Source organism: Myxocyprinus asiaticus, chromosome 30 (genome assembly GCF_019703515.2).
Source record: "Myxocyprinus asiaticus isolate MX2 ecotype Aquarium Trade chromosome 30, UBuf_Myxa_2, whole genome shotgun sequence".
Taxonomy (NCBI): Eukaryota; Metazoa; Chordata; class Actinopteri; order Cypriniformes; family Catostomidae; genus Myxocyprinus; species Myxocyprinus asiaticus.
In genome coordinates, this window is record NC_059373.1 from 11,430,757 (window position 1) to 11,457,486 (window position 26,730).

The 26,730-nt window shown below is 38.4% G+C and overlaps 1 protein-coding gene across 1 annotated transcript in view; it reads left to right on the top strand.

Moving 5' to 3' along the window:
• pleca (plectin a) overlaps positions 1-26,730 on the top strand; it is a 136,034-nt gene that overhangs the window by 1,578 nt on the left and 107,726 nt on the right. Inside the window, exon 2 of the mRNA XM_051664420.1 lies at positions 4,501-4,693. Within this exon, the coding sequence (XP_051520380.1) occupies positions 4,504-4,693 (190 nt within the window). The 5' untranslated portion in view covers positions 4,501-4,503. The remainder of the gene's footprint in view (positions 1-4,500; positions 4,694-26,730) is intronic.

Genomic DNA, 26,730 nt, shown 5'->3' on the forward strand with positions numbered 1-26,730 from the left:
CATGAAGAGTGCAATGCAAAGTGTCATGATTTTCACTGAAAAAAATATGTTGTGAAGTAAACTAGGAGAAAATATTAAGTAAATTCTACATTTGTACTCAATTCAAACATGTATAAGTAATTGTTTTTAAATTTCAAAGGTAAATGAAATAAGTCAAATGTACTTAACTTTTCAAAGCTGGTGTTCCCAGCATGCACTGGGCTCAAATAATCAATGAGCTTGCATGGTTTCACTGTTCGCAAGTTGATTTACACCATTTTTACTGTTGATTTTTTTTGCATCTGGTAACTTCCTGTTTTGTGAAGTCTATAAAGTTAGTTTTCTACTCAAAATTACCTGTTCATGATCAAAACTCTGTGGGCTCTGGTCAAGCAAGGTGATGTTATCTAATCGACGACATAGCTTGCCTTCCACGTTTCTCTGGATGGAAGAATTCCGTGTGTCCTGTTGTACATAACAAAGTACATTAAAAATAATTACAATGCTGGGACACTTTTAAAAGCATAGCAGGCTATTAAAAACCAATGTTTTTTAAACAAATATTTTGCAAAGTAGGAAAAAATGTAGACTTTAAACAATGCAGTCTTTTTCACATTCATCAAAGGGCAGTAAAGTTCACAGAAGTTGCAGCAGCTGAATTTGTAACCTCACTAAATCACCGCCCTCCTGTCTGAAGTCTTTTCAGAACTTCTAACAATAATGACGTTCATTTTCTTACTGTGGGACCACTGAAATGTGCTCTTTAAAATGTCTTCATGTTGCCTTAGTAACTTTTGAGTAATCAGTTACCCTCAACTCAGACAAGGTTCAGCTCTTTCCAAGAAAGGCTGCATGCAATCAAAATAAACAACAATTTAACAATTTAGCAATTATCAGTGATTATGTGCACAGATTACAGATAATAAGTTTAAATATAGAAAATAAGTGATTTGAAGTTTAAATAATTGCACAGTTTGAATAGCAATATACTTCACTGTATTACACTGTGTAACAGATTTTTATTTTTTTATTTTTTTGGTTCCTGGGTAGTAAGTGTTATTTCCTAATTGCTTATGCCTCAAAAGTATATAAAATGGCTATTATTCCCCACATACTTTGCTTTTGTGACCAGGACAGTGATATTTTGAAATGTACCTATTTTCCAGAACATTCCAGATAGATTAATTGCTGAGTAAACTTGGAGTAACTTCTAGAACTTTCTAGAAATTTCCAATAATATAAATAGTAGTATAAATACAGGGGCTTTAAGCCCACCTGTTCAGTTTCATTCAGCTGCCTAAGTGGATACATATCTGCATTTTTCTGAGATGGTATCAAGAGGCTGCAAGCATCCGGCAGATGCATTTTGCTATGTCTGCGCCAATTATCAAGACAAGAGCGAAAAAGTACTCCATGGAAGCATCTGCTAAGATGCGTGAGGCCTACAAGGCATATTTTGGCATGCCTTTTGGGGATCAAGACAAACCCTGGGCACCTCTTTTCACCTGCGAGCACTGCAAAAAAACTCTGGAAGGTAAGATGGACAATTGTTGCTCGGAATTTTATGTTATATAATTTGTTAATTTTTAAAATTGTTAAAGTTTTTAATTTTAAAATGTTTTACAATTTTCAATGTTATTGAAAAAACATCATTTATGAAAATGTTGTGAGAATCTCTTACACATTAGTCATGGGTGAAATAAATGTATTTTTGTAGGATGGAACAGTGGGGAAAAGAAAGCCATGAAGTTCGCTATCCCAAGAATTTTGCTGGAACCCACTGACCACTCAAACAACTGCTACTTCTGCATGGTGGACCCTTCCGAACCTCGGACTGGCAAGAATACACCTGCTATCACGTATCCGGACCTTCCTTCATCCATTGCCCCGGTGCCACACTGCCATGAGATGCCCGTACCCACTCCTCCGGAGAGAGCAGTCGTCTTTAGAAGAGAGCAGCAAGTCAGAGAGCGAGGAAGACGTTGTAGATCCAGATGACAATTTCAGAGGTGGAGCTGAGGAGAAAAACCCATACTACCCCAACCAAAAAAAACCTCAATGACTTGATTAGAGATCTTGGTCTCACCAAGTCCAATGCTGAGCTTTTGACATCTAGGCTCGAGCAGTGGAACTTGTTGGATGAAAGTGTGCAAGTCGCAGATCAGAGGAAGTGTCACCAACCTTTTTCCAGCTTCTTCACCCGTCAATATGGGCTCTGCTTCTGCCACAATGTGACCAGTCTGTCCGTGGCAATCGGAATCACCTGTAACCAGAATGAGTGGCGCCTCTTCATTGATAGCTCATCCAGGAGCCTCAAAGCCGTGCTTCTCCATAATGGTAACAAGTACCCGTCTCTTCCTCTGGCTCACTCGGTGCACCTCAAAGAGGATTACAACAGCATCAAGACCTTGCTGGACGCCTTGAAATATGAGTACATTTGGGGGCTGATTCGTGAAAGTGATTTACAGTATAATTGTAAATCTTGAAAAACTACTCACTTCTAAATCTTTTGTAGTAATTTTTGGATTACTTTAGTATAAATACATGTTCATTTGGATTCATATGTTACTTTTTTCTGACTTTATTTGAACGAAAAGACACAAATTAGCCCGTTTTCTCATTGGAAATAGGTACATTTCAAAATATCACTGTCCTGGTCACAAAAGCAAAGTTTGTGGGGAATAATAGCCATTTTCTATACTTCTGAGGCATAAGCAATTAGGAAATAACACTTAGGAACAAAAATTGTGTTACATAGCGTTATCATTGTATTTATTTCATTGTACTAGGGGTTGCACAGACTAGTCGACTAGTTGTAGTCGAATAGTTGAATAGCCTGAAGTTGACTAGCCGTTCACCAAGTCAGTTATAAAATGTGTCTGTAGGATATACAGTGGGTGTAAAGCCTGTGGTAGGCTCTTCACTGAAAAGGCGCAGTGGCTCAAATATAGGCTGTGATGTTCTTTCAGACTCGCATTAAAAGACACACACAGAATGCACTTAAGAACCGGTGTTTGTGAACTGTCTCACTCTGCTCTACAACGCAACGCATACATATCAACAATAATCATACACATTCTCCGTATCTGTATTGCACATGTGCATAGCATTTTATCAACACTGATAATGTTGAGAACATTCAGTTGACTACTCTGATAAAGATGACACAGAATGCTACGGTAACCTGAAATAAATTTACAAATTGGCCTTCAAATATAACTGAAATACTAGTGTTATGCTGACCTGGGCACTGTTCACTCCTTCAAGGACATGATTCGGTGACAGTTAGAAAAGTGCTTCGAGTTGGAGTCCACTGATGTGACGGAATGCATCCCCATTGTCGTCTGCACATTAGATTCCATGTCTGCCCGAAACCATTCGAGAGCAGCTGCAAGAGGACGGGGAACCGCCTGCAGCTACAGGTAGTCCAAGCAAAGCTAAATATGTTCAGACACTTATGTTAACTTTTAGCTACACTACCGGTCAAAAGTTTTGAAACACGTGACTGAAATGTTTCTCATGATCTTAAAAATCTTTTGATCTGAAGGCGTATGCTTAAATGTTTGAAATTAGTTTTGTAGACAAAATTATATTTGTGCCACCATATTAATTTATTTCATTATAAAACGAAAATTTAATAAAAAATAAAAAAAAGTTTTTGAAATTGATGCATTGACCAAATAATAAAGAAAAGCAGCCAATAAGTGCCCAACATAGATGGGAACTCCTTCAATACTGTTTAAAAAGCATCCCAGGGTGATACCTCAAGAAGCTGGTTGAGAAAATGTCGAGTACATGTCTGCAAATTCTAGGCAAAGGGTGACTACTTTGAAGATGCTAAAATATAACACAGTTTTGATTTATTTTGGATTTTGTTTAGTCACAACATAATTCCCATAGTTCCATTTATTTTATTCCATAGTTTTGATGACTTTACTATTATTCTATAATGTGAAGAAAAAAAATTATAATAAAGAATAAGTGTTTCAAAACTTTTGACCGGTAGTGTACGTTACAGCTCGACATATGTCGAGTGACCTTTTGTACCACACTTCTAATAAAAGGTACTTACGATGAGATAACGTTTATGGTTGATGTTTATTTCATCCGATCCGTTCACATACAAAACAACACTCAGACCGTTGCTCATTATTTTCCCCTCAGATGTCAAACTACTACACACGTTTCCATGGCAACCTATACTGTGCTCTGTTGTCAGTCAAAATGTTAAATCAACAATTAATTCAGTATCAGAGTATGATGACAGGTACTGTGGGCCTCAAAATTTTCATGGCTTCTATCTTCCTTCTGTACTATAAGAAAATATTTGGTAATGTCTGGTAGTAACCCTAAACAGCCTACAGCTGTCCATCAGTGGTGCACCATTGTGACCTAGTAGAACTGAAACTCTGAACTGCAGAAGCCTCACCATCCTCCAGAAAACATCAGCTGTCTGCGCTGTATTGTGTTTCAACCCCACACAATCTCTAACGCTCACCCCTCTCTGTGTCACCGTTCCAGGTCATGTCAGGGGGTCGTCGCCGCATACTGGAGCGGTCTGCATCGGAGGAGAGCGCGAGTGACCTGAGCTCCTCACATTCTCCTGGAGACACCTTGCCATGGAACCTCCCCAAACACCAGCGTGTCAAACGCTCTAAATCTGCCTCTGGAGACGTCCTGGACCCAGCAGAGAGAGCAGTCATCCGCATTGCAGGTTAGAGGCATCATAAACAAATGGATATTGCTGTACTTTTGCATTGTTTGTGGTTATGCACAGTAAGTTTTATTTGTTTATGAAATCTAAATACCCCATAAAATTGCTTGACAAGTGCAGTTTTCTTTCCTAAGTTGACATATTTTCAATTGAAACAGGAAGTTGGGGTGGGACATATCAAAGTGTTTGTCCCTTTTTTAAAATAGCCAATAGGCTTTAGTTACATCACAGGCGTGAAACATGATTTGCTGCTTTTTGGTTGCAGGTGGTATTACAGGGAGGGACATTAATTTTAGAGTGCATTTGATTGGATACTGTGTAGTGCAAGATGACTTATCAGTATTTTTGGTCTCTTCTGGAAGAAAAATACTGTAAATTTGAAATGCATATATCTGCTAAAGGTTGTGTTTTTTTGTTTGTTTGTTTTTTTACGTTTTAGGAGTACACTAGATTATAGATTGCTTCAAAATAAATATTTATGGACTGCAAGCCACAAAACTCCAATGGAATCTTTAAGCAAAGGGATCTGAAATGACAAAATGCCTTTGAGTGTTTCATTATCATATAAATTGTTGAAACAAAGCTTACAAGGTGTATTATTATGTGTTTTTCATATACACATACATAATATTTGCTTTTTCTACTGTCTGACACACGTTCGGTGTACTTAACATTAACAAATGCAGTGTTTCGTACATTACACACAAAAGCACTCTTGCTTTTGAAACAGGCTTTCTTATGTTTACTTAAAAACCCTTTTCTGTCTTTGTAAAACTAGTAGGGTGTGAGTGAGTAAAAACTACCAAACTTCTTCAGGATATGATTGACTGTTGAAAAATATCAAATGCCATTCTGGATTTTTCATACTTAGTTTGATTGAATATTTAGGCTATTAGGCTACATTCAAAAAACTTTTTATTAGACTTTATTTTGTGGATTTCTTTGCAGCACAGATTTAGTTTTCTGTGTTTGTTTTGGTGCTTTGCTGAATTGCAGAACGGGTTGCTGTTTATGTCAGTTTTATTAAAAAGCTAGTGTAGATCTCTATGTCCAGGATGTGACTACAACCTGCAGTAAGACTATTCTCTTTCTGTTATTGCATCTTCTCCATGTGACCTTGCCTTGCTACATGCTGCAATTGGTCTGACTCAGCAAATATTCTGTGTGAGTGCATAACAGGCAACACACACACACACACACACACACACACACACACACACACACACACACACACACACACACAAACAAACCAGACAAGGGTGTGGTCCAAGGACTGCAGTGCTGATTCCATCTAAAGCCTCTATAGCCTGCACTTTGTTGGAGATCATTCTGTCCCCAACAAATATATATATATATATATTTTCCCTCTTGTCTACTATCATGTGGCTGTAAATTGGCACATCTGTCTTCTCATCCTGCATGTGCCATATGCAGTTTTGTATATGTTTTTATACCCCTCGAAGAATCTGAAGTTGTTTGCCATTTTATTTAAAAAGAAAAGAGTGATCAGAATAATTGCATTTTGTTTGTTAATTACTGCCCTGATAAACATATATTTACATAATAATAGAAAAAATGATAATAAAATAAGTAGATAATAAATGATTAATAATGTTTTTTAATAAATATAGATCATAAAGGCAAAAATACACATTATACTGTTCCAAAGTTTACATATATGCTTAGTTCTTAATATTGTTTTTTGCCTACTCAGGCATCTTTTGCATTTCTGTATCTTATCTTATTTTTATTAATGATTAACATCTTGCAGATTCTGCAAGAGTTATGTAAACTTATGAGCAGAACTAGATATTTTGTGAATTTAGAGCAAACAAGACATATTCAACTTTGATGGACCGAGAATACCATCAGAGCTGAAACCAATTTAATATAAAATACTAAATAATTTTGAATATTTAAACTCATCTTGCTGAAAATTATGTAATCTATATCTGCAGCTTAATCAGACTATGCAAATCAGATTCGTTTGGTCCTTAACTCTATTATATCATTGACCTTCGTAATGAAGCATTGGACTGTTTCTGTCCTGCCGTCTCATTGGACTGGCCAGGTTTCACACGCGGGTGCCTCTTACAAGTGTGAACCCTGCAGAATATTCTAGAATGTCTGTAATTTTACTTGTGTAGACACCAGAGAAAGGTGAAAGGGCTTATTTTTATGAGATTCATAGACAGGCCAGTGAGCTGCAGTTACCAGACACAAGATAATAATTCCAACCTATGATCTGCTTTAAATAACAGAATAATACAGACAATACAATATTTGCATGATGCGTGATATTTTGCAATAATAGAACAAAGATATAAGGATCATAATACATAATGTTTTTAAATATTTTTTTTAAAGTATTATGTAGTGTTAAAACACAGTTCTTTAAAACACACCACTCTTAATAAAAATGTCTTCTCTCTCATTCTTATGAGGTGTTGAGAGAAGGAATTCAGCATCTGAACTCATCCAGTCTTCGTGCCATCCCTGAGCAGTACAAACTGATTATCAGTTACTCTTCACAAGAACTTTAGGGCATGTTAGATATCTTTAGAAAGTGACATATGTAATTTAAAAGTTAATTGTCAAAATACCACAACTTGGTAAACTGGTACTTTAGAGAATATTTTTTATTTCCCATTATTTGACATTGCCAGTCATATTTAGTTCTTGATGATCATATAAGCATGTGCAGCTTATATTTAGTCCCGAAAATGTTCTGATGATTGCCTCCAGAAAATGTTCTGGAACAATCTGTGACATTTAGAGAGCAAACCATGATGAATCAATTATTCATGATTAACTATGAATAGCATACAGAGTCTGATTCAACATGCCCAAAGACCTCAAAAATCCAGTGAATTATTAACTAAATAACTCATATAGTTGAGCATCTGTCTAACTTCCCATCCATCATTGTTACCTTTTAAACTTTTCACACAGTTCAGAAAGAGATCTGAGGTGGATCAGTGACCAACTTTTCATACACTGATTCTGTGTGAACATGTAGAGTTTTAGTCCAGGTTAAACACAATAATACAAGTAAATTGCTGTTGTGTCCTGTTTTGACAGACAGTAAAGATGGTGCCAATTTGTAGCTGTAGTCCTTTGTATTTAGTGTAGGACAAGCATCTAAAATACTGGTTATAACATGTTCTAGATAATGACATTCTCCAGATGTCTGATGTTTGTTTTTGTGTAAATGTAAAGTTGTTCTAATGCTAAATGTTTCTGGGAATTTACGTAGACCACAAATTATAGTCCTACTGCCGCCACATGGTGTCAGTAGTTCAAGCAAAAATATCTGAAATAAAATGTGTTTTAGATTTAGCATTTCAGGCTTTCAGGTTGCTGCATTCTTTCTTTTTTCCTTGTGAAAAAGCTAAGCTGAACTTACGTGCAGTAGTTTAGACTGAACTTTGGTGAGACTTATTATGGAGACCAGGATTAAAATATCAAAAGACTGCTCTGCAGCTCTAACATTCTAAGAAATTTGAGACACTCATGTCATACCTTCTGAGGGATCTGAGAGGATAACAATGCTATGTCATTGTGTCAGCACTCCTCTAATGTTCTCATGATAACCCTGGTGAGTCAATACTGTATATATGAGCAACTAAGACAGAAAGCAGGGTTTTTCAAATACCTCTGCCCATTACTGCACTTTTTTCTTTCAGTTTTTGATCAGGCCTCAGTTGCTCTGATGAACAAACTAGCTGGTATGATTTGGAATAAGCCAAATGTTGGTCATTGGACAAATATTGGCAGTCTCTTGTTTTAGGACCAGATATTTCCCTCCATTTTGAGCTATTTTTGCCATTTTTATTATTTTAAGTTGGCAAACTAAATCACAAGCATGGTTAGTCAGGTTAACAGTACTGATCTAAGATCAGTGTTTATATTTTTCATGCCAGTGATGGTGATCAAATCTTTGTTCTATTTTTATGTTTCACATCAACCAATTCCCTCAGTCCTTGACAAACAGCTCACTGTCGGTTTTCCTTGCGCATTTGGCAAAGGTGCTAAGAGCGCCAATATCAAGCATGATTAAATCATTTCATAAGATTTTATTACAAGACATCCCCAAAAAAGCATGGGTTTGATTTATGAATTTTCCAGAAATCAACTCCCTTGAACGTGCACTAAAAAAGCAGTGTTCGTTTCAACATTTTATGGCCCCTGAAGTGAAATATTTGCAGTAGTTGTAGAAAGAGTTTCTAAATGACATGAAAAAATGTCACACACTGACAAGCATGATCCACGATATATGCATTGTTGCCACCTAGGGAATCCTTGAAACAGAAGGCACATCTGGTTCAGGGGATTTCTTATTGTAATGGGTGGGGTTTGCTCCCTCGAGGCCCTCTGGGTTTTGTTCTGTTTTTAAAAAGGCTGTGAAGCATCAAGCAACCAGCTTGATAATTTTTTAATATAGAGATGAGTAATTAGAGACAGTATATTGAGTGTGCACTTCATGCTTTAAAGCTAATTGCTTTTAAAAGTGATACAAGTTCCTTTTGCCTCATCCTCTTGTCTGGACAGAGCTTGTCCATTTCCACCTTAGATATGCATAAAAGTGTGTCCTTCATCCTTTTATTTCCTTCTGTCCTTCCCACACTCTCTCTCTCTCTTTCATTCTGACTATCACTGACAGTTGGCCACCATTCTGTAAGTGGTTTCATTTAGGAAGCCTGGGTGTGTAATGTACAGCTGCTTCTGTAGTTACTGTTCTTAGTTTTTCACATTGGTGTCCACAGCATTCAGATTTAAACTTGGTTTGTTTTAGGATATCGGTTTTAAAAATGATCCAAATGACGAAGGATAATTTTAGGATAAGAGGTTTTCTGACTGCTTGAAATTTTTACCAAACATTTGTCATTGTTTTTTATGATCATTTTGTATTTTTTGTTCTATCTGTTCTATTAGTCTGAAACCCTAGAAACAAAAGCTTTCTTCTAATTGTATAAAACTCATGATGCATGATAAAATCTTGCATACCTTTGATTAAATTAATTAGTGATGATTGCTAAAACAAGCATCACTATTACTTTAGCTTAAACCGACTACGATTTTTTTCACGATAAACCTTCAAAGACAGACCTGTACTGTGACCTCAGTTTGTTAACTGAAGCCATCAGTCTGTTATTTTAGCTTAATTAAAAAAAAAAAAATCATGTTTAATTGTGGAATTCCTGGTGAAGAACTACACTACCCATGAAATCTGTGGGGGAAAATCCACCAATCAGAGAGTCGCGGCAAAGAGCCCAGCAGCGACCACTCAGTTCCATGCTGCACTGCGATTGATGCTTTTAATTAAGTCGGTCCTCCTACACTCTCAGTCTACTTGTATATTTGTATACATGTATATTTGAATATTTTGCATTGTACTTTGCAATTATAGTCAAGAACTTTATATCAATAGTTTTAAATTTTCCATAATTTTTAATTTGTCATTCACACTGCTTAATGCGATTGTAGCTCTTTCCTTTATTAAGGATGTTAAGTACACAATCTCTGATTTTCAGATACTTTTTTGCTTCAAATCAAACTTTGTAATGTTGTGATTCACTTTGGAGCTGACTGGTATGGATTATGGCTTACATTTTTTATGAAGTACTTAATGAAATCCCTATGGAAAATATGAATGGGAAAAACACTTCAGCAACCAAAACGGCTGAAAAAGTGGGCAGGAGCTGTTGCGCTCCATATCATTTAGACTTGGGTCTTTTGACCACAGCCAGTAAGCAATCACCTACAGTAGTAACCACACATAACACCATAGCAACTGCAAAGCAACACAGTGGACATCACTCAGAACACCTTAGCAACTTTATAGCAACGCCCTGGCAACCACCTACGACACCCTAGCCTTGCAGTGGTCAGTTTAGCAGGGGCAAGCACCACATTTTCTTTGGAAATGGAAAAAATTTAGATTTTAATCAAATGAATGCTTAAGTATGATTGTATGGTATTCGATGCCCCTGTTGCTGACAGGCTTTTTTATATGTTTATTTGTTCACACATTGTTGTTACTTTGTTTGGATGGAAGTGATACTGCATGCGGATATTTGTGAGCATATCAGTCCTGCTCATATTTAGCCCCTTGTGTTAAAGCCAATCTTAGCACAGACTACATACATACTTTCTTCCCTATGTTACTATTCATAGTGATCTGTATATTTGGACAGATTTAGAGTGTATGCACTATACTTTATTTGATGTCCTTAGAAAGCACCCTGTTGCCCTTGTGTGTGTATGTTTGTGTGCATGTTGTATGTGCCTTTAAGAGGTGGGACCGTGCTGTGTGTGTTGGTATTTCTCAAGCTATGGAGGGGAGTGGTACTGGTGGTCTGGAACGAGAGCCAGAACTGTGAAGGGGAATACTCACACACACACACACACACACACACACACACACTCACATACACACACACACAGCCTGGAGAGAGTGGGACTTTACTAACACACCAGTCTATTCTGACAGTCCAGCCGTCAGGAAGGCAGTCTGAAGAAAGGGACTGAAAGAAAGGAAGGAAGAAAAGAGAAGACAGATTGACCTGACCTCAGTCCAGGGCCATGTCTTTGTATGATCCAGCCAGCATTAGTGCTCATGCAGATGAGCAGGATTTTGTGCAAGCCTACGAGAACGTCAGAGAGAAGTATAAAGGTACAAGCGCCGCTGCTGTCACTATCCGTGTGTGAATGGACCCTATACAATATGTGACTGACTGTGATTGTTCGTGTATGTTTGCGTCTGAGGAGGTTGTGCGATTGGAGTTGGGTTATAAGTAGCTCCATATTGACTGGCACCGATGTGAGTGACTTCAAAGTTGCACAAGACTAAACCTATAGGCAATAGAAACTCTGAAAATGTGTAGAGTGTTTGGAACATTGCAGAGAGTTCTACAGCTGTTTCTATTAAAGCAGATGCTGAAAAGTCAGTTAAACTTAGATTTAATGAAAATGTCATCAGCCCACCTGTGTTTCAGTGATCTTCAGGCATACAGTAAGGGAATGTCCATACACAACCTGCCTTATGAAACAAATTGGTCATCAAGTTTACAAAGTGTTTAGAACTTATCCTTAAATAATGCCTTTGAGCATTTAGCATCTTAAAGACTAATTTATGGTAATAATGTCTTTATAATATGTTATTTACATGTTAATTACATGTGAGGCCTGCACATGAAAGTATCAAGGTGTGCACATGAAAATCCACCACTGTATTTTTTGTAAGGGTCATACAGCAACTGAAATATTATAGTAGCTGATCTGATTTGCTTGCAAGTCCTGCCAAAGTTAGTTTTTGTAAGTTAATGATTACAGTAGATAACTCAAGAGACTTTTGTGTGTGTGTGTGTGTCAGCGCGCTCTGAACCATGTAACCATACTCTCCCATTATCCCCCTTCTGGCCCATGTGTGCAAGATTGGGTCCAGAGGAGAGCTCTATAAATACTGCCCCAGTTTATTATTGTAGAGAGGAACTGGACCCAGATGACCAGACTAAGGCAGAACATTAGGGACTGCTGGGTCTGAACAAGTCTAATATCTCCATCTCTATAAATAATAAATAATTAAAAGAATTAGATTCTAGATACAATTGAACAAATGTCCCATTAAATGTATATTTACACGAGCAAATTGTTTTAATATGTTTTGAAGGCTCATTGAAGGCTTGACTTACAGATCATTAGCTCTATGTTCCAGGTTGGTATTTATGTTTATGCTCAAGTGACCGCCCACACTTTACACAGGTTACCTGTATTTACTGCTATGGTCTGGTTAAGCTGCGTCCAATTTGAATCCCAAATGTTGCTGGAGCCACGTACTTGTTTTATGGTTTACACAAGGGCTATCTAATAATATCAAAGCTGTTTGCACACAACATGCTGGATCTGAGTCATGTGAAATGCTTTGTGTCTTCCTGTGGACCTCTTCCCTTTTGATGTGGGTCACATGGTGCCAAATTCCAAAACCTCTCCTTCTGGCACCAGTGTTCCATGTCCACTGAGACTGACCAGTTCTCCCTTTCCGTTTCCTCTTTCATTCTGGAGACACCTGCTGATAGAGACAGATTTTTAGATGATGAAGATATAAATAGAGTCTGAACATTTATCTTTTTTTTTTTTTTTTTTTTTTTTGGTTTACAAAGAACCGAAGTCTGTAACACTCAGTGGTGCTTGCTAAGACAATCATCACTACTTTTATTGCTGATATTTAGGAGTTTGTTATAAAGCACTAAGTATTAAACTTCATCTTGCAACTTGTGCCATGGATATCTAAAATCATTCAGCTTGTTGAGGAGAGGCATGCTATTACATTTCTAACCGATTTTTGCCTGGTTTGCAATAAAACAGGTAAAAAAATCTTACAGACTAACATTGGAGGGACCCTAGCATTATCTAGGGAGCAGAATGTCATAGAGACTTGGGGGTAATCTCTTTTGGCCATAACACCCTAGAAGGCCATAACACCCTAGAAGCTAGAGCTTTGCAGGGGCAATCACCACTCATGTTTTATCAGAAAATGTCAAAATATAATATAATGCCTTTTATATTTTCTCTTTAGGATATTTTTAATATGCCAGTGACTCCAATGAAATTGTTGATCATCAGTTCTGTGTTTTAACTTTGGTTTGTCCCCATGAATGCATCAGTTACTAACATAATAAAATGTCACAGTGTGGATCAGTGTTGGAAATTAACTTTTACATCAAAGGGGATATTTGCCCCATAGATTTGATTTTCTAACGATACAAAACAAACTGTGTCTCATCCTTTAAAATCACACATCTATAAAACTTCAATGTTATTAATTCATTAATACAAATTAATTATCATGATTGAAAATGTATTAACTCTTACCCTTAAAATTAAATTAACGTCAACAATGCAATAATATGTATAATTAGACTATATCAGATGTTACAATTAAAAACTGAAAAATTCATAACAGGGGGATTTTTGCCCCCACATTTTGAGTTATGGGAGCTTTTCTGTCACTTTTTGTAGAGTTTTTGCCAAGAGCCCCCTTAATTTCTGACACTGGTGTGGATATTTTGGTATCAGTTCTGTATTTAAAGGGATAGTTCACCCAAAAATGAAAATTCTCCCATCATTTACTCCCCCTCATGCCATGCCAGGTGTGTATGACTTTCTTTCTTCAGCAATACACATATGAAGAAAAATAGAAGAATATCTTAGCTCAGTAGGTCCTTAAAATGCAAGTGGATGGTGATCAGACCTTTGATGCACCAAAAATCAACTCCAGCAGTTAAATTAATGTCTTCTAAAGTGACACGGTCGCTTTTGGTGCAGAAAAGATCAATATTTAAGTACTTTTTAACTATAAATCATTGCTTCCGGTCAGCAGCAGTATGCTCATATGATGTAATCATGTTGGAATGTGCGACACAGCCGGATGTGCAGCACTGTTTAGAACTGAAAAGGAGGAACGCTGTACAGAAGCTTCGTTGGTTTTGGTTTAGATCTGTATTTGTATCTGTTTGTTTTTCACAATGGTGTGTTCATGTGCTTATCCTGGATGTCTCAACATGAGAAAAAAGTGAGATTACGTCCTTAACATGCCAACGTGAGTACGTCACACGAGAGACCGCGCAAACTCAACCCTCTCGTGTCATGAATACGCACACTGCTGCTGGCCGGAAGTGAAAATTTATAGCTTACAAGTACATAAATATTAATTTTTTTCGCACCAAAAGCAATTGTGCCACTTTAGAAGACATCAGTTTAATCACTGGAGTCGTATGGATGACGTTTATACAGACTGTCTGTGATTTTTGGAGCTTCAAAGGTCTGATCACCATCCACTTTAAGGACTTACTGAGCTAAAATACATTTCTATTTAAAAAAAAAAAATAATTAAAATATGTTCTGCTGAAGAAAGAAAGTCATGCACACCTGGGATGGCATGAGGGTGAGTAAATGATGAGAAAATGTTCATTTTTGGGTGAACTAACCCCTTAACATCCTAGCGTGATACTCTTCACATGCATTTCTTAAACTAGACAAACTAATTTTAGAAACTAATTCAGTTTAAACTTTATCAGGAATGGAATATGTCCTATGTACTGTTTTTAAAATTGTATTTATTTATTTTTAAGAGCTCTCCGCTTTCTTCAGATGTAAGATCAGGTTTCATGGCTCTTTTAAAGTGGTATGACATCACATTCAGTCCACAGTCTTCTCCCCCTATTATCACACCTGTCTTAGAACCAGAAACTGACCTCTGGCCCCAGGAATGCCTACTGAGTGGCCTAATTGTGAGGTCTTATGGGTACCGGGTAAGAAAGCCTGTATTTGCTCAGTAGAGTGCATAGATTACATCTCTCACAGTTAATGTTGACCTGGGTGACCTTGTGCTCAGGGAGGAGTAGCTTTGAAAGATGGAAAGTGCTGTCGAATTTACCCTGGATTGGCCACATCTTATGATTATATGTACATAGAAAGATTTAACGTTTCACCAAATAAGTGATTTACCTGATGTCACCCCTCTTAACTCTTCTTAGAAATCCTCAAGTACATTTGTGAAGTTTAGAACCAATTTGATAGCAATGTACAATAGCCCCAACAAGTATTTGGACCTTTAAGTCATACTAAAAAATTTATATAGTAATGAATATTCCATTAGATGACAAAATATCAAACCAAGTGGTATTTCTTTTAAATTAAGAAAATACAAGAAGGTTTCCTATTTTAAAACATATTAAGACAAAGCATTTGGACACTTTCTTGTCATCAAATGTTTTGTTTGCAGACTGTTTTAATCTAATGTGATGATAGTCATAAATTTTTAAGTGAATCTTTTTTTTCTCTCTCTCTTTTTTTGCATCATAATGCTTTGTGGGGAGGCCAGTGAAGTTTCATCTCAGAGTTTTGTTTATTTTTAATATGTAGAGATGATAAAGGTGGTAAAACTTAAATTCTATTCATATTGTGAGATTTCATTACAGAAGGGTAGGTCACATCAGGTAATCATGTAAAACAAGGAAAATGGCAACTAGTGTGTCTTTGAAAAAGTTGGCATTTGTGTGTAATTGCTGGCCGAACATGTGTTTTTGATCTGAATCCCTTCCTCACATCTTGAGCTACCTTTAGATCATCCACATATGGAGCAGTACTAACCCTCCAACTCATTTCCCACTCTCAGCCAGGATCAGGTTTATGCAACATGATCTTGCGTATTAAAAATAGTACCTCTCAAAAGCTAACACATAATCATGAGCCTACATGCATAGATTGTTAAGCACGAGTGTACGTTCACATATTCCTAACACATATTTTGATTTGACCTAATACTGGTCACATGTTTAGAGTATTTGTTGTATTATGCATAGAGTATTTGTGTCATTACACATGTGTTTCTGTAACTGCACACCGAGACACACCCACTCATAAATAGTCCCATGAGTACAACTCATGACTCAAATAAATGGACCAAATGATGCCACATCCATTGGGAATTGAGGGATTATTTTGTGTAATGTGGTAATGTCTCATGCAAGCATTCTCTGGAGAAATATGTGGTTCATTTTTGGAAAGTCAGCTCCTTATATTAAGGAGACCCAAACTAGGGAACAAAGTCACCTATTCTGAATGTGTATAGTAATATTACAATCAATATGTGTAGATAAAAAAAAATTAATTTACTGGTGCATGATTAACTAGTTTCTTGAATTCAAAGTTTGACAACAGTGATTTTTAACTTCTCGTGTGTTCTCTTATCTTAAAGCAATTAAAGGGATAACTCACCTAAAAATGTAAATACTGTCATCATTTAGTCACTCTTATGTTGTTCTAAACCTGGTCCTGAGTTATTTTAGGCAGATCATTCACCATTCACGTTCCTTATATGAAAAAGAATGCAGTGAATTTGAATGGTGACTGACAGTGACCATATCTGGCTAACAACTCCTTTTGTGTTCCATGGATGACAGAAAGTCATATGGACTTGAAACATGGAGGTGAGTAAATGATGTCAGAATTTGCATTTTTGGGTGAACTATCCTTTTAAATCACAAAATAAAGCCATTATACATAGTGTAATATTATCTACGTTTCCATCCAAGGTTTTTTTTTTGTTTTTTTTTGCGACAAAAAGTGTTGCGCATCAAAAGTTTACCGATATAGCTGATGGAAATGCAAATTATTGCTAAAATTACACAAGTGTCTACATAATATTTTTCCGTTTAACTCTAGCACATAAACTCTATGTTGATACTTCAAATGTTGCGAAAAACTGGTTTGAAAACACTTTTTGTCGAGAAAATTGCCATTAACGCAAAAATATAGTGTCACATGACAAAATTTACCCCAATCGTTAGCCTGTGTTAATCATGACGATAAGGTATACATCCTTGAAAGCCAATTTATTGTGTACCAAGATGTTTGAAATTAAAAATAAATACACAATGCTAGGAGAAAAGCTTCAGTGTGCTTTTTTGTAACACTAACATATAACCCAATTCTATAAAATTATTGTTTAGCTTATTTTTGAAAAGAATGCCAGCAAAATTTCCTGTATTAAATTAAATAAATTACCAAACTAATAAAGCATTAAATTCAAAAAATAAATTACCAAACAAAAAAATCATATTGTTAGGTCTATATAATTGCCTTTTCTTTACACAAACTTAAAGCTGAATGACATTCTCAGAATGTTCTACACTTTTTTCAAGACTATAAACTATCAGAACTATTTGTCCAATGCTGAGTTCACTTTCAGAAAACGAGATTTTGAACCTTTTAAAACATTTTAAACGTTTTTACTTCGAATCGCATTTGCTGAGCTTCTTCAGAAAATGTAAATTGCATTATGATGCTAAAATTAATTTTAGATGTCAATCAAGTTCAGTTGGTCATTAAAAGTTGCTGGACAAATATGCGGGACATAATGCAGTTGTGATGGCAATGCTTTAGATTTGATTATTGTTCAAAATAGCCTATTGAGTATCAGGAATGTATCATATGTAAACCCTGATATTACACCGCATCATTTTTTCTTTAATAGCTGTGCACACAGCATACACTTCGATAGATGGACTTTATACTAAGACTGAAAGTTTCCCCCACTACTTGGTGCAGGTTTCCAGCTTGAACAGGGCCATGACTATTTGCTTTCGGATCGGCACTGGTGGCAACCTGCGATAGGTGCAACATCAGGAACAATATTACAGTTCTATCAGAAGGGCAACTGCTCCCTTTTGATTGCAATTCCTCATCTTCTGATTGCATTTATTTGTGAAATTAAAATGACAGTAAACTAGCTAATGAATTGTCTCAGTACTCTCCCCATTTTACCAAAACTTCGGGGGGAAAAAAATTAGGGACATCTGGGAGGCAAAAGGTACGCGATTAGTGATATACACACATTTGTGTATGGAAATGGCAGATTTATTTTGCGATAAACCAAAACTTATGTGACAAAATTGTTTGTTTTTTTGGGGGTTTTTTTATGCATGACTTCATCACGCACACCATTTTTATCGAAAAAAAAATTCTCAAACTTTTTTTACGCATTTTCACTTTGTCGACAACAAAACAGCGCGAAAAGTGGATGGAAACTAGGTTATTGACGTTTGAATTTTTATCAGCAAGTAAGTAAAGTGGAAAAGGAAAAGTAGCATGTGGGAGTGCAGTGAAAGCTGTTTTACTGAATCTGTGCCATCCTCTGAGGCCTGCATACATGCCTTAAACAAGGAAAGTTTAGGTAATGGAAGTTATGATGTTCTGAACTGGAATAAAAAATGAATATTAATAATAATCTGTGATTTTTTTTTTTTTTTTTTTTTAGAGAGAAAATGGAAAGAGGGAGGATGAGAAAGAGAGTAAGAAATGTTTAAGTCGTGGGTTGCGTGTTGTGTTGTTCTGCAGGCCAGTTGTGTGATGTGTTAATGCAATGTGAAATATGCCTTATATTGGGATATTAAAGCTCCTGCACAAATGAAGATAGCTAAAACCATTGTTATAATTGTTAAAGAAGACCTCTGTTCTGTCAATTGGCAAAATGCCTTTAAATGAAAAAAAAAAAAAAAAGTTTTCTTAAAGCCTTTACAACTTGTTATACAGTCAAGTCCCTTAGATTTTTTGTAAGTCACTCTTTGGTAAGAAAACATCTGCCAACATAAATGTAAACACACACATACCTTTCATGCTGACACACTTTGTAGTCACTGCAGGTGACCAGAGTGTTTGCTGCTCTCTCCTTTGCCTCTTTGGAATTTCCCACACACCTGCGGGGAAAATCGTATCATGTTCTCCTTAACATTTACCATCTTCTTATACAATCCCATTCCTGTTCTGTTTCTATGTAAACACCAATGATATTGAGTGACATTGAATGTGTTGTAGACATTCTCCAGCAAAATAATGTAGGATAGGGGAGATGACCAGCATCACAGCTGACAAGAAAAGCATATTTGAATAGTCCTATTGTGCTTTAAAACTGTCTCTGACCTTTTGTAATTGCCATTTTTCATTAGCCCAAATATGTCTTCATGGAAGGGGAGGGCCCAATAAGAAATTATAGTTCCTGCTTTTATAATAATACTTTTATATAATGTAAAATATACACACAATATTTTAATTATATTTTTAATAACAATTGTAGAATTAAAAAAATATAATTTGTTATCCTTTAATGTAAAAAACGTTTAGAATATACACTGTATATATACACACTATATATATATATATATATATATATATATACAGGTGCATCTCAATAAATTAGAATGTCGTGGAAAAGTTCATTTATTTCAGTAATTCAACTCAAATTGTGAAACTCGTATATTAAATAAATTCAGTGCACACAGACTGAAGTAGTTTAAGTCTTTGGTTCTTTTAATTGTGATGATTTTGGCTCACATTTAACAAAAACCCACCAATTCACTATCTCAAAAAAATTAGAATACATCATAAGACCAATAAAAAAAACATTTTTAGTGAATTGTTGGCCTTCTGGAAAGTCTGTTCATTTACTGTATATGTACTCAATACTTGGTAGGGGCTCCTTTTGCTTTAATTACTGCCTCAATTCGGCGTGGCATGGAGGTGATCAGTTTGTGGCACTGCTGAGGTGGTATGGAAGCCCAGGTTTCTTTGACAGTGGCCTTCAGCTCATCTGCATTTTTTGGTCTCTTGTTTCTCATTTTCCTCTTGACAATACCCCATAGATTCTCTATGGGGTTCAGGTCTGGTGAGTTTGCTGGCCAGTCAAGCACACCAACACCATGGTCATTTAACCAACTTTTGGTACTTTTGGCAGTGTGGGCATGTGCCAAATCCTGCTGGAAAATGAAATCAGCATCTTTAAAAAGCTGGTCAGCAGAAGGAAGCATGAAGTGCTCCAAAATTTCTTGGTAAACGGGTGCAGTGACTTTGGTTTTCAAAAAACACAATGGACCAACACCAGCAGATGACATTGCACCCCAAATCCTCACAGACTGTGGAAACTTAACACTGGACTTCAAGCAACTTGGGCTATGAGCTTCTCCACCCTTCCTCCAGACTCTAGGACCTTGGTTTCCAAATGAAATACAAAACTTGCTCTCATCTGAAAAGAGGACTTTGGACCACTGGGCAACAGTCCAGTTCTTCTTCTCCTTAGCCCAGGTAAGACGCTTCTGATGTTGTCTGTGGTTCAGGAGTGGCTTAACAAGAGGAATACGACAACTGTAGCCAAATTCCTTGACACGTCTGTGTGTGGTGGCTCTTGATGCCTTGACCCCAGCCTCAGTCCATTCCTTGTGAAGTTCACCCAAATTCTTGAATCGATTTTGCTTGACAATCATAAGGCTGTGGTTCTCTTGGTTGGTTGTGCATCTTTTTCTTCCACACTTTTTCCTTCCACTCAACTTTCTGTTAACATGCTTGGATACAGCACTCTGTGAACAGCCAGCTTCTTTGGCAATGAATGTTTGTGGCTTACCCTCCTTGTGAAGGGTGTCAATGATTGTCTTCTGGACAACTGTCAGATCAGCAGTCTTCCCCATGATTGTGTAGCCTAGTGAACCAAACTGAGAGACCACTTTGAAGGCTCAGGAAACCTTTGCAGGTGTTTTGAGTTGATTAGCTGATTGGCATGTCACCATATTCTAATTTTTTGAGATAGTAAATTGGTGGGTTTTTGTTAAATGTGAGCCAAAATCATCACAATTAAAAGAACCAAAGACTTAAACTACTTCAGTCTGTGTGCATTGAATTTATTTAATACACGAGTTTCACAATTTGAGTTGAATTACTGAAATAAATGAACTTTTCCACGACATTCTAATTTATTGAGATGCACCTGTATATATATATATATATATATACTGTATATATGCTGTATATTTACTGTGTATAATATATATACATACAGTACTGTGCAAAAGGTTTAGGCACTTGTTGCATAGTGAGGATGTCTACAAGAAAATGCCATAAATAGTTTTTATTTATCAATTAATGCCATACAAAGTCCAGTAAACATAAAAATGCTTAATCAATATTTGGTGTGATAACTTTTGCCTTCAAAACAGCACTAATTCTCCTAGATAGACCTGGACACAGTTTTTCTTGGTTGTTTGCAGGTAGAATGTTCCAAGCATCTTGGAGAACTTGGCACAGTTCTTCAATCTGTTTAGGCTGTCTCAATTGATTCTGTCTCTTTATGTTATCCCAAACTGACTCAGTGATGTTGAGATCTGGGCTCTGTGAGGGCTGTACCATCTGTTGTGGGGCTCCGTGTTCTTATTCTATTCAATTTTATTTGCAAAGGTAATGTTGAAATCTGAAATGGATGTTTCCTACTGATACACTAAAAACAGAATATAAAAGATAACTGTTTTAAGACAAATGTTTTTGTGAAAAATCTAATGTGCTTAAGACTTTTTGCACTGTACCGTTCATTATATTTTACACCAGGGGTCTTTTGAATGTTTAATTCTGATTGGTTGACAGATGATCTAAGGTGTGCAATTATTTTCCAGTAAACACACGGCTATGAAGTAGTTCCAGGCCTTGACAGCATAACGGTTCCATATTGCTTCGCCAAACTATTTCAGTTATTTCATAGAGCCGTACAGGCTATCACAACAAAATAACCAATTAAGGCAAAGACACTGGTTACATACATCGGATAAGAATGACAAACAATGTCTATATATCCTACATTTATTTCAATTTCGTTTGAAAAGCACCCTTGCACTCCCTCTTCCTCTCTCTCTTTCTCTCTCCTCTCACCCACACTCACACCATACACAGGCTACCACAACATAACCGTTTAAAAGAAAGACACTGGTTAAAGTAAATTGGTTAAGAATGACAAAAATGACTAGAAGATGCTAAATTTATATAAATTTAGGTTGAAAAGCACCCTTGCGCTCCCTCTTTCTCTCGTCTCTCCCACATTTACACACACTGACACACATACATATGCACGCATACACACATAGAGATTTGAGTCATGACTTACAAACAGAGCCCCACGACATGATCAATACAACAGTTTCTATATTATCCGAAATAACTTATAATATATTCAGCTTTTAATGTTTCAATGTATTTCACCTAATCAGCCTCCCAAAGCTATAATGGAAAGCACCACACTAGAACATTGACGATCTGTCATTTTCTTCTCCATTGCATCCCATAGGTGCTCTATAGGGTTTAGGTCAGGGCCCTGGCAGGGGCATTCTAGGACTTTAATTTTATTTTTTACAAAGTATTCTTTCAATAGGCGGCTGGTATGTTTTGGATCATTATCCTGCTGAAAGAGCCACTTCTGTGTCTTAAAATATTTCTTCACTGATTTCTGCAAGTTTGCATCCAGAATTTCTCTGTACACTTCAGAATTCATGCTTCCATCAATGAACACAAGCTCACTGACACCACTGTAAGAGAAACAGCCCCGGACTCTGATGTTTCCACTTCTGTGCTTTACAGTACCCTTAGTGCAGAGCAGAATTCTTCCCCTGCCATCAGGTCCATGCAGGTTCAATTTGGACTCATCTGATTTTAAGACTGTTCTCCAAAGGCTGCTGTCTTTCTGTGCATGTTCTTTTGCCAATTTTATCCTGGCTTTCTTATTCTTTAAGCTGATGAATGCTTTTTGCCGCATTACCCTCCCTATGTAACCATACTCATTGATCCTGTTTGAATGGTCTGCAAACTAAGTTGTATCTGGTCATTCTCATTGATGTGTTAGGCAATCTTTGCAGCTGTTTCTTGCCTGTTTCTCTTTCATTTTAATCACAATTATCCTGTCCAGTGTGCTGGTTGTCTTCCTGGGTCTGCCTATGCGCTTTCTGTTCTCATTCACAAGTCCTTCATCTTTAAACTTTTTCTGCAATATGTCTTATTGTGGAGGATGAAACATTTAGCTTTTTGCTTGTCTGGCGAGAGCAACTATGAAGAAAATATCAGATCCTCGATGTTCTAGTTTGGATGAACTGAAAGCATTGGTGGCTGAAAGCTGGAGGAAACTTTCACCACAGCTTTTACAGAAACTTGTTGATTCTGTGCCCAGACATTGTCAAGAACTTCTGCAAATGAAAGGATTGCAAACCAAAAACTAAAGCACTTGAACTTGTAATCTTTAAGGAAGCCATTATCAAGTGTCCAAATAATTGTTTGTCTTAATTTTAAACCATATATCTGTTGTTTTGTAATTTAAAATGTAGCAAGCTTCTTTTTGATAAATATTCTGCTTGAAAATAGTGTTGGGTTCAAGTCTACCTTAGTTGAGTCCGAGTCAAGTCCGAGTCTTTAAACTATCGAGTACGAGTCCAAAAGGGGCCGAGTCAGACTCAAGACCTAATCCATAACAGGCTGAGTCTGAATTAATCTGTTCAACATCAATATTTTAAGCTTATTTTAACTTTCACAACTAAAAAAAAAACAATTTGTCAATATAAATGTAACAAAAACACCTGACACACGTGATTGCTATCCTGCTGAACAAACTTCAAAGTGGTTTCAGAATGAAAGCATATGCTTTGTGTATGAAGACAAAACTGTCCTTCAACACAGTTCTTTTTGCGTTCTGTTGACATTTTCAATTATTTGTTGCTTTTTTCCCTCCACTCAAACATAGACTAAAGAAAGTGAAAGCTGCATTAGTCATTACAACCAGAGTTGTTATTGTTTCGAATTTTAATTGAGTTTGTATTTCTACTTCATTTTCAATTTGTCAATTCAACTTAATTTAGTTTTATTTCAAATTATCCTTATCTAAGTCTATTGAGATTTATTGCTGAGTCTCTATCTGCTGAATGATTTGGGAAAATACATACAAATGAGTCAACACAGTAGTAATTAGCACTCACTGAGAAGTTAAATTTCATGATATGACTGCAGATGCTACATCCAAAAACACTGGAAAAGCCCACTGCTAATTAGAGCCATGTTGTCACAGACATGACTTTCTAGTTAATTTGCGGGAAACGGCACAATGCAGGGCAGTTCTGCGCACTTCTCGTGCACCTACAGTGGGTAAGCAACCAGAATGAGCCTTAGTACATTCTGGGAGTACCGCCACGTGAAAACTTTATATTCTCACATGTGAGACACGTTCTCAAAATCACCGCCAGGAAGCACAAAGGGACATGTTTGTCACCATCATTTAGTAGTTTGAAGCAAGTGAGCATTATTATGATTAAATTGTTAATACCAATTTTTCTCCCCAAAAAGAGTGGAATTTGTTAACTGACTGGGAGCCATAAGTGTCTGCATTGGGGGTGTCCCTCCCAAAGGGAAGACACCGCAGGGACCACACCCCACCCAAAAAAGGGGGAGGGGGGGGGCGGGCATTTTGAGTGGAATACGTCACACGGTCTTACCGAGTCTTGTCGGAAGTATGTCATGTGGAGAGGTCTCATGGTAGGTCCTACCCGAAGGGGGAGGAGTTTCTACAGAGCATGGCGACCAGGGCAGAGGGGCCTCTGCCCAAGGAAGATGCAGTTTTCTGTCAGGGAAACAATTTTGTGGAAGATATCACATGGGGTCGCCTTCGGGGAACCAGCACATGTGGAGCACCTACCTCAGTACAGGGGCTCATTAGCGCACGTACTGGGCTGGTCAGCGAGTTTCTCCACAAATTCAGCTGCCAGAGGGCTAAGGAGGAAAGTCATCCAGGGATCACAGTCTGTAAACATGACTGGAAGTCAAGAGCGCACGTCTTCACCTCAAGGGAGGGGAAAGGTGCTATGCGGAAGCGGTACACCCAGCCAGTTATCCCGGAACTTACCTGCTCATGCCTGCCAATACACGGGACAAAACCGGCTCAACCCGGAGATTGTAGAACCTGCAAAGGTGTTGGGTGTTGCCCAGCCCGCTGCTCTGCAGATGTCTGCCAAAGAGGCGCCAATGGCCAGGGCCCAGGAGGCCGCCAAACTCCTGGTAGAGTGGGCTCGTAACCCCGCAGGGGGTGGCACATCCTGAGCCTGATATGCCATCGTGATGGCGTCGATGACCCAGTAGGCGATCCTCTGTTTGGAGATAGCGCTTCCCTTCCACTGTCCACCAAAGCAAACAAAGAGCTGCTCGGAGCTTCTAAGGCTCTGCGTGCGATCCAAATAGATGTGTAAAGCTCACACCGGACACAGCAACACCAAGGCAGGGTCTGCCTCCTCCTGGGGCAGCGCTTGCAGGTTCACCACCTGATCCCTAAAAGGAGTCATGGGAACCTTAGGCACATAGCCCGGTCAGAGTCTCAGGATGACGTGAGAGTAACCCAGACCGAACTCCAGGCACGATTCGCTGACAGAGAACGCCTGCAGGTCCCTTTCCCTTTTAACGGAAGTGAGCGCAGTCAGGAGGGCAGTCTTCAAAGGAAGTGCCTTAAGCTCAGCTGACTCCAAGGGCTCAAAGGGAGCTCCCTCTAGGCCCTGAAGGACTACGGAGAGGTCCCACGGGGGGACGAGGTGCGGTCTGGAGGGATTCAACCTCCTAGTGCCTCTCAGGAACCTGATGATCAAGTCGTGCTTCCCAAAATACTTACCATCTACTGTATCATGATGTACCGAAATAGCAGCTACATACACCTTCAAGGTGGAGGGGGACAGCTGCCCCTCCAACCTCTCCTGCAGTAAGGAAAGCACTGATCTGACTGCGCATCTCTGGGGGTCTTCGCGTCGGGAAGAACACCACTTAGCGAACAGACACCACTTCAAGGCATACAGGCACCTCGTGGAGGGAGCCCTAGCCTGAGTGATCGTGTCTACCACCGCGGGTGGTAGGCCACATAGGTCTTCCACGTCCCGTCCAGGGGCCAGACGTGGAGATTCCAGAGGTCTGGTCACGGGTGCCAGATGGTGCCCCGTCCCTGAGAAAGAAGGTCTTTCCTCAGGGGAATTCACCAGGGGGGCTGTCGTGAGGAGCGTGAGATCCGAGAACCACGTCTGGGTGGGCCAGTATGGTGCTACTAGGATGACCTGCTCCTTGTCCTCCCTGACCTTGCACAGGGTCTGTGCAAGTAGGCTCACTGGGGGAAATGCGTATTTGCGTAGTCCAGGGAGCCAGCTGTGTGCCAGTGCATCTATACCGAGGGGTGCCTCAGTCAGGGCATACCAAAGCGGGCAGTGGGAGGATTCCCGGGAAGCAAAACAGGTCTAGCTGTGCTTGACCGAATCGACTCCAAATCAGCTGGACCACCTGAGGGTGGAGTCTCCACTCTCCCCTGAGGGTAACCTGACGTGACAGCACATCTGCTGCGGTGTTGAAGTTGCCCGGGATGTGAGTGGCTCATAGCAACTTGAGGCGCTGCTGACTCCAGAGGAGGAGATGGCGGGCAAGTTGTGACATGCAATGGGAGCGTAGACTGCCTTGGCGGTTGATGTACGCTACCGATGCTGTGATGTCCGTCCGGACCAGCACGTGCTTGCCCTGGATCAATGGCCGAAACCTTCCGCAGGACAAGCAGAACTGCCAACAACTCTAGGCAGTGATGTGCCAACGCAGCCGCGGGCCAGTCCAGGAGCCGGCGGCTGTGTTCCCATTGCATACGGTGCCCCAGCCCATCTTGGAGGCGT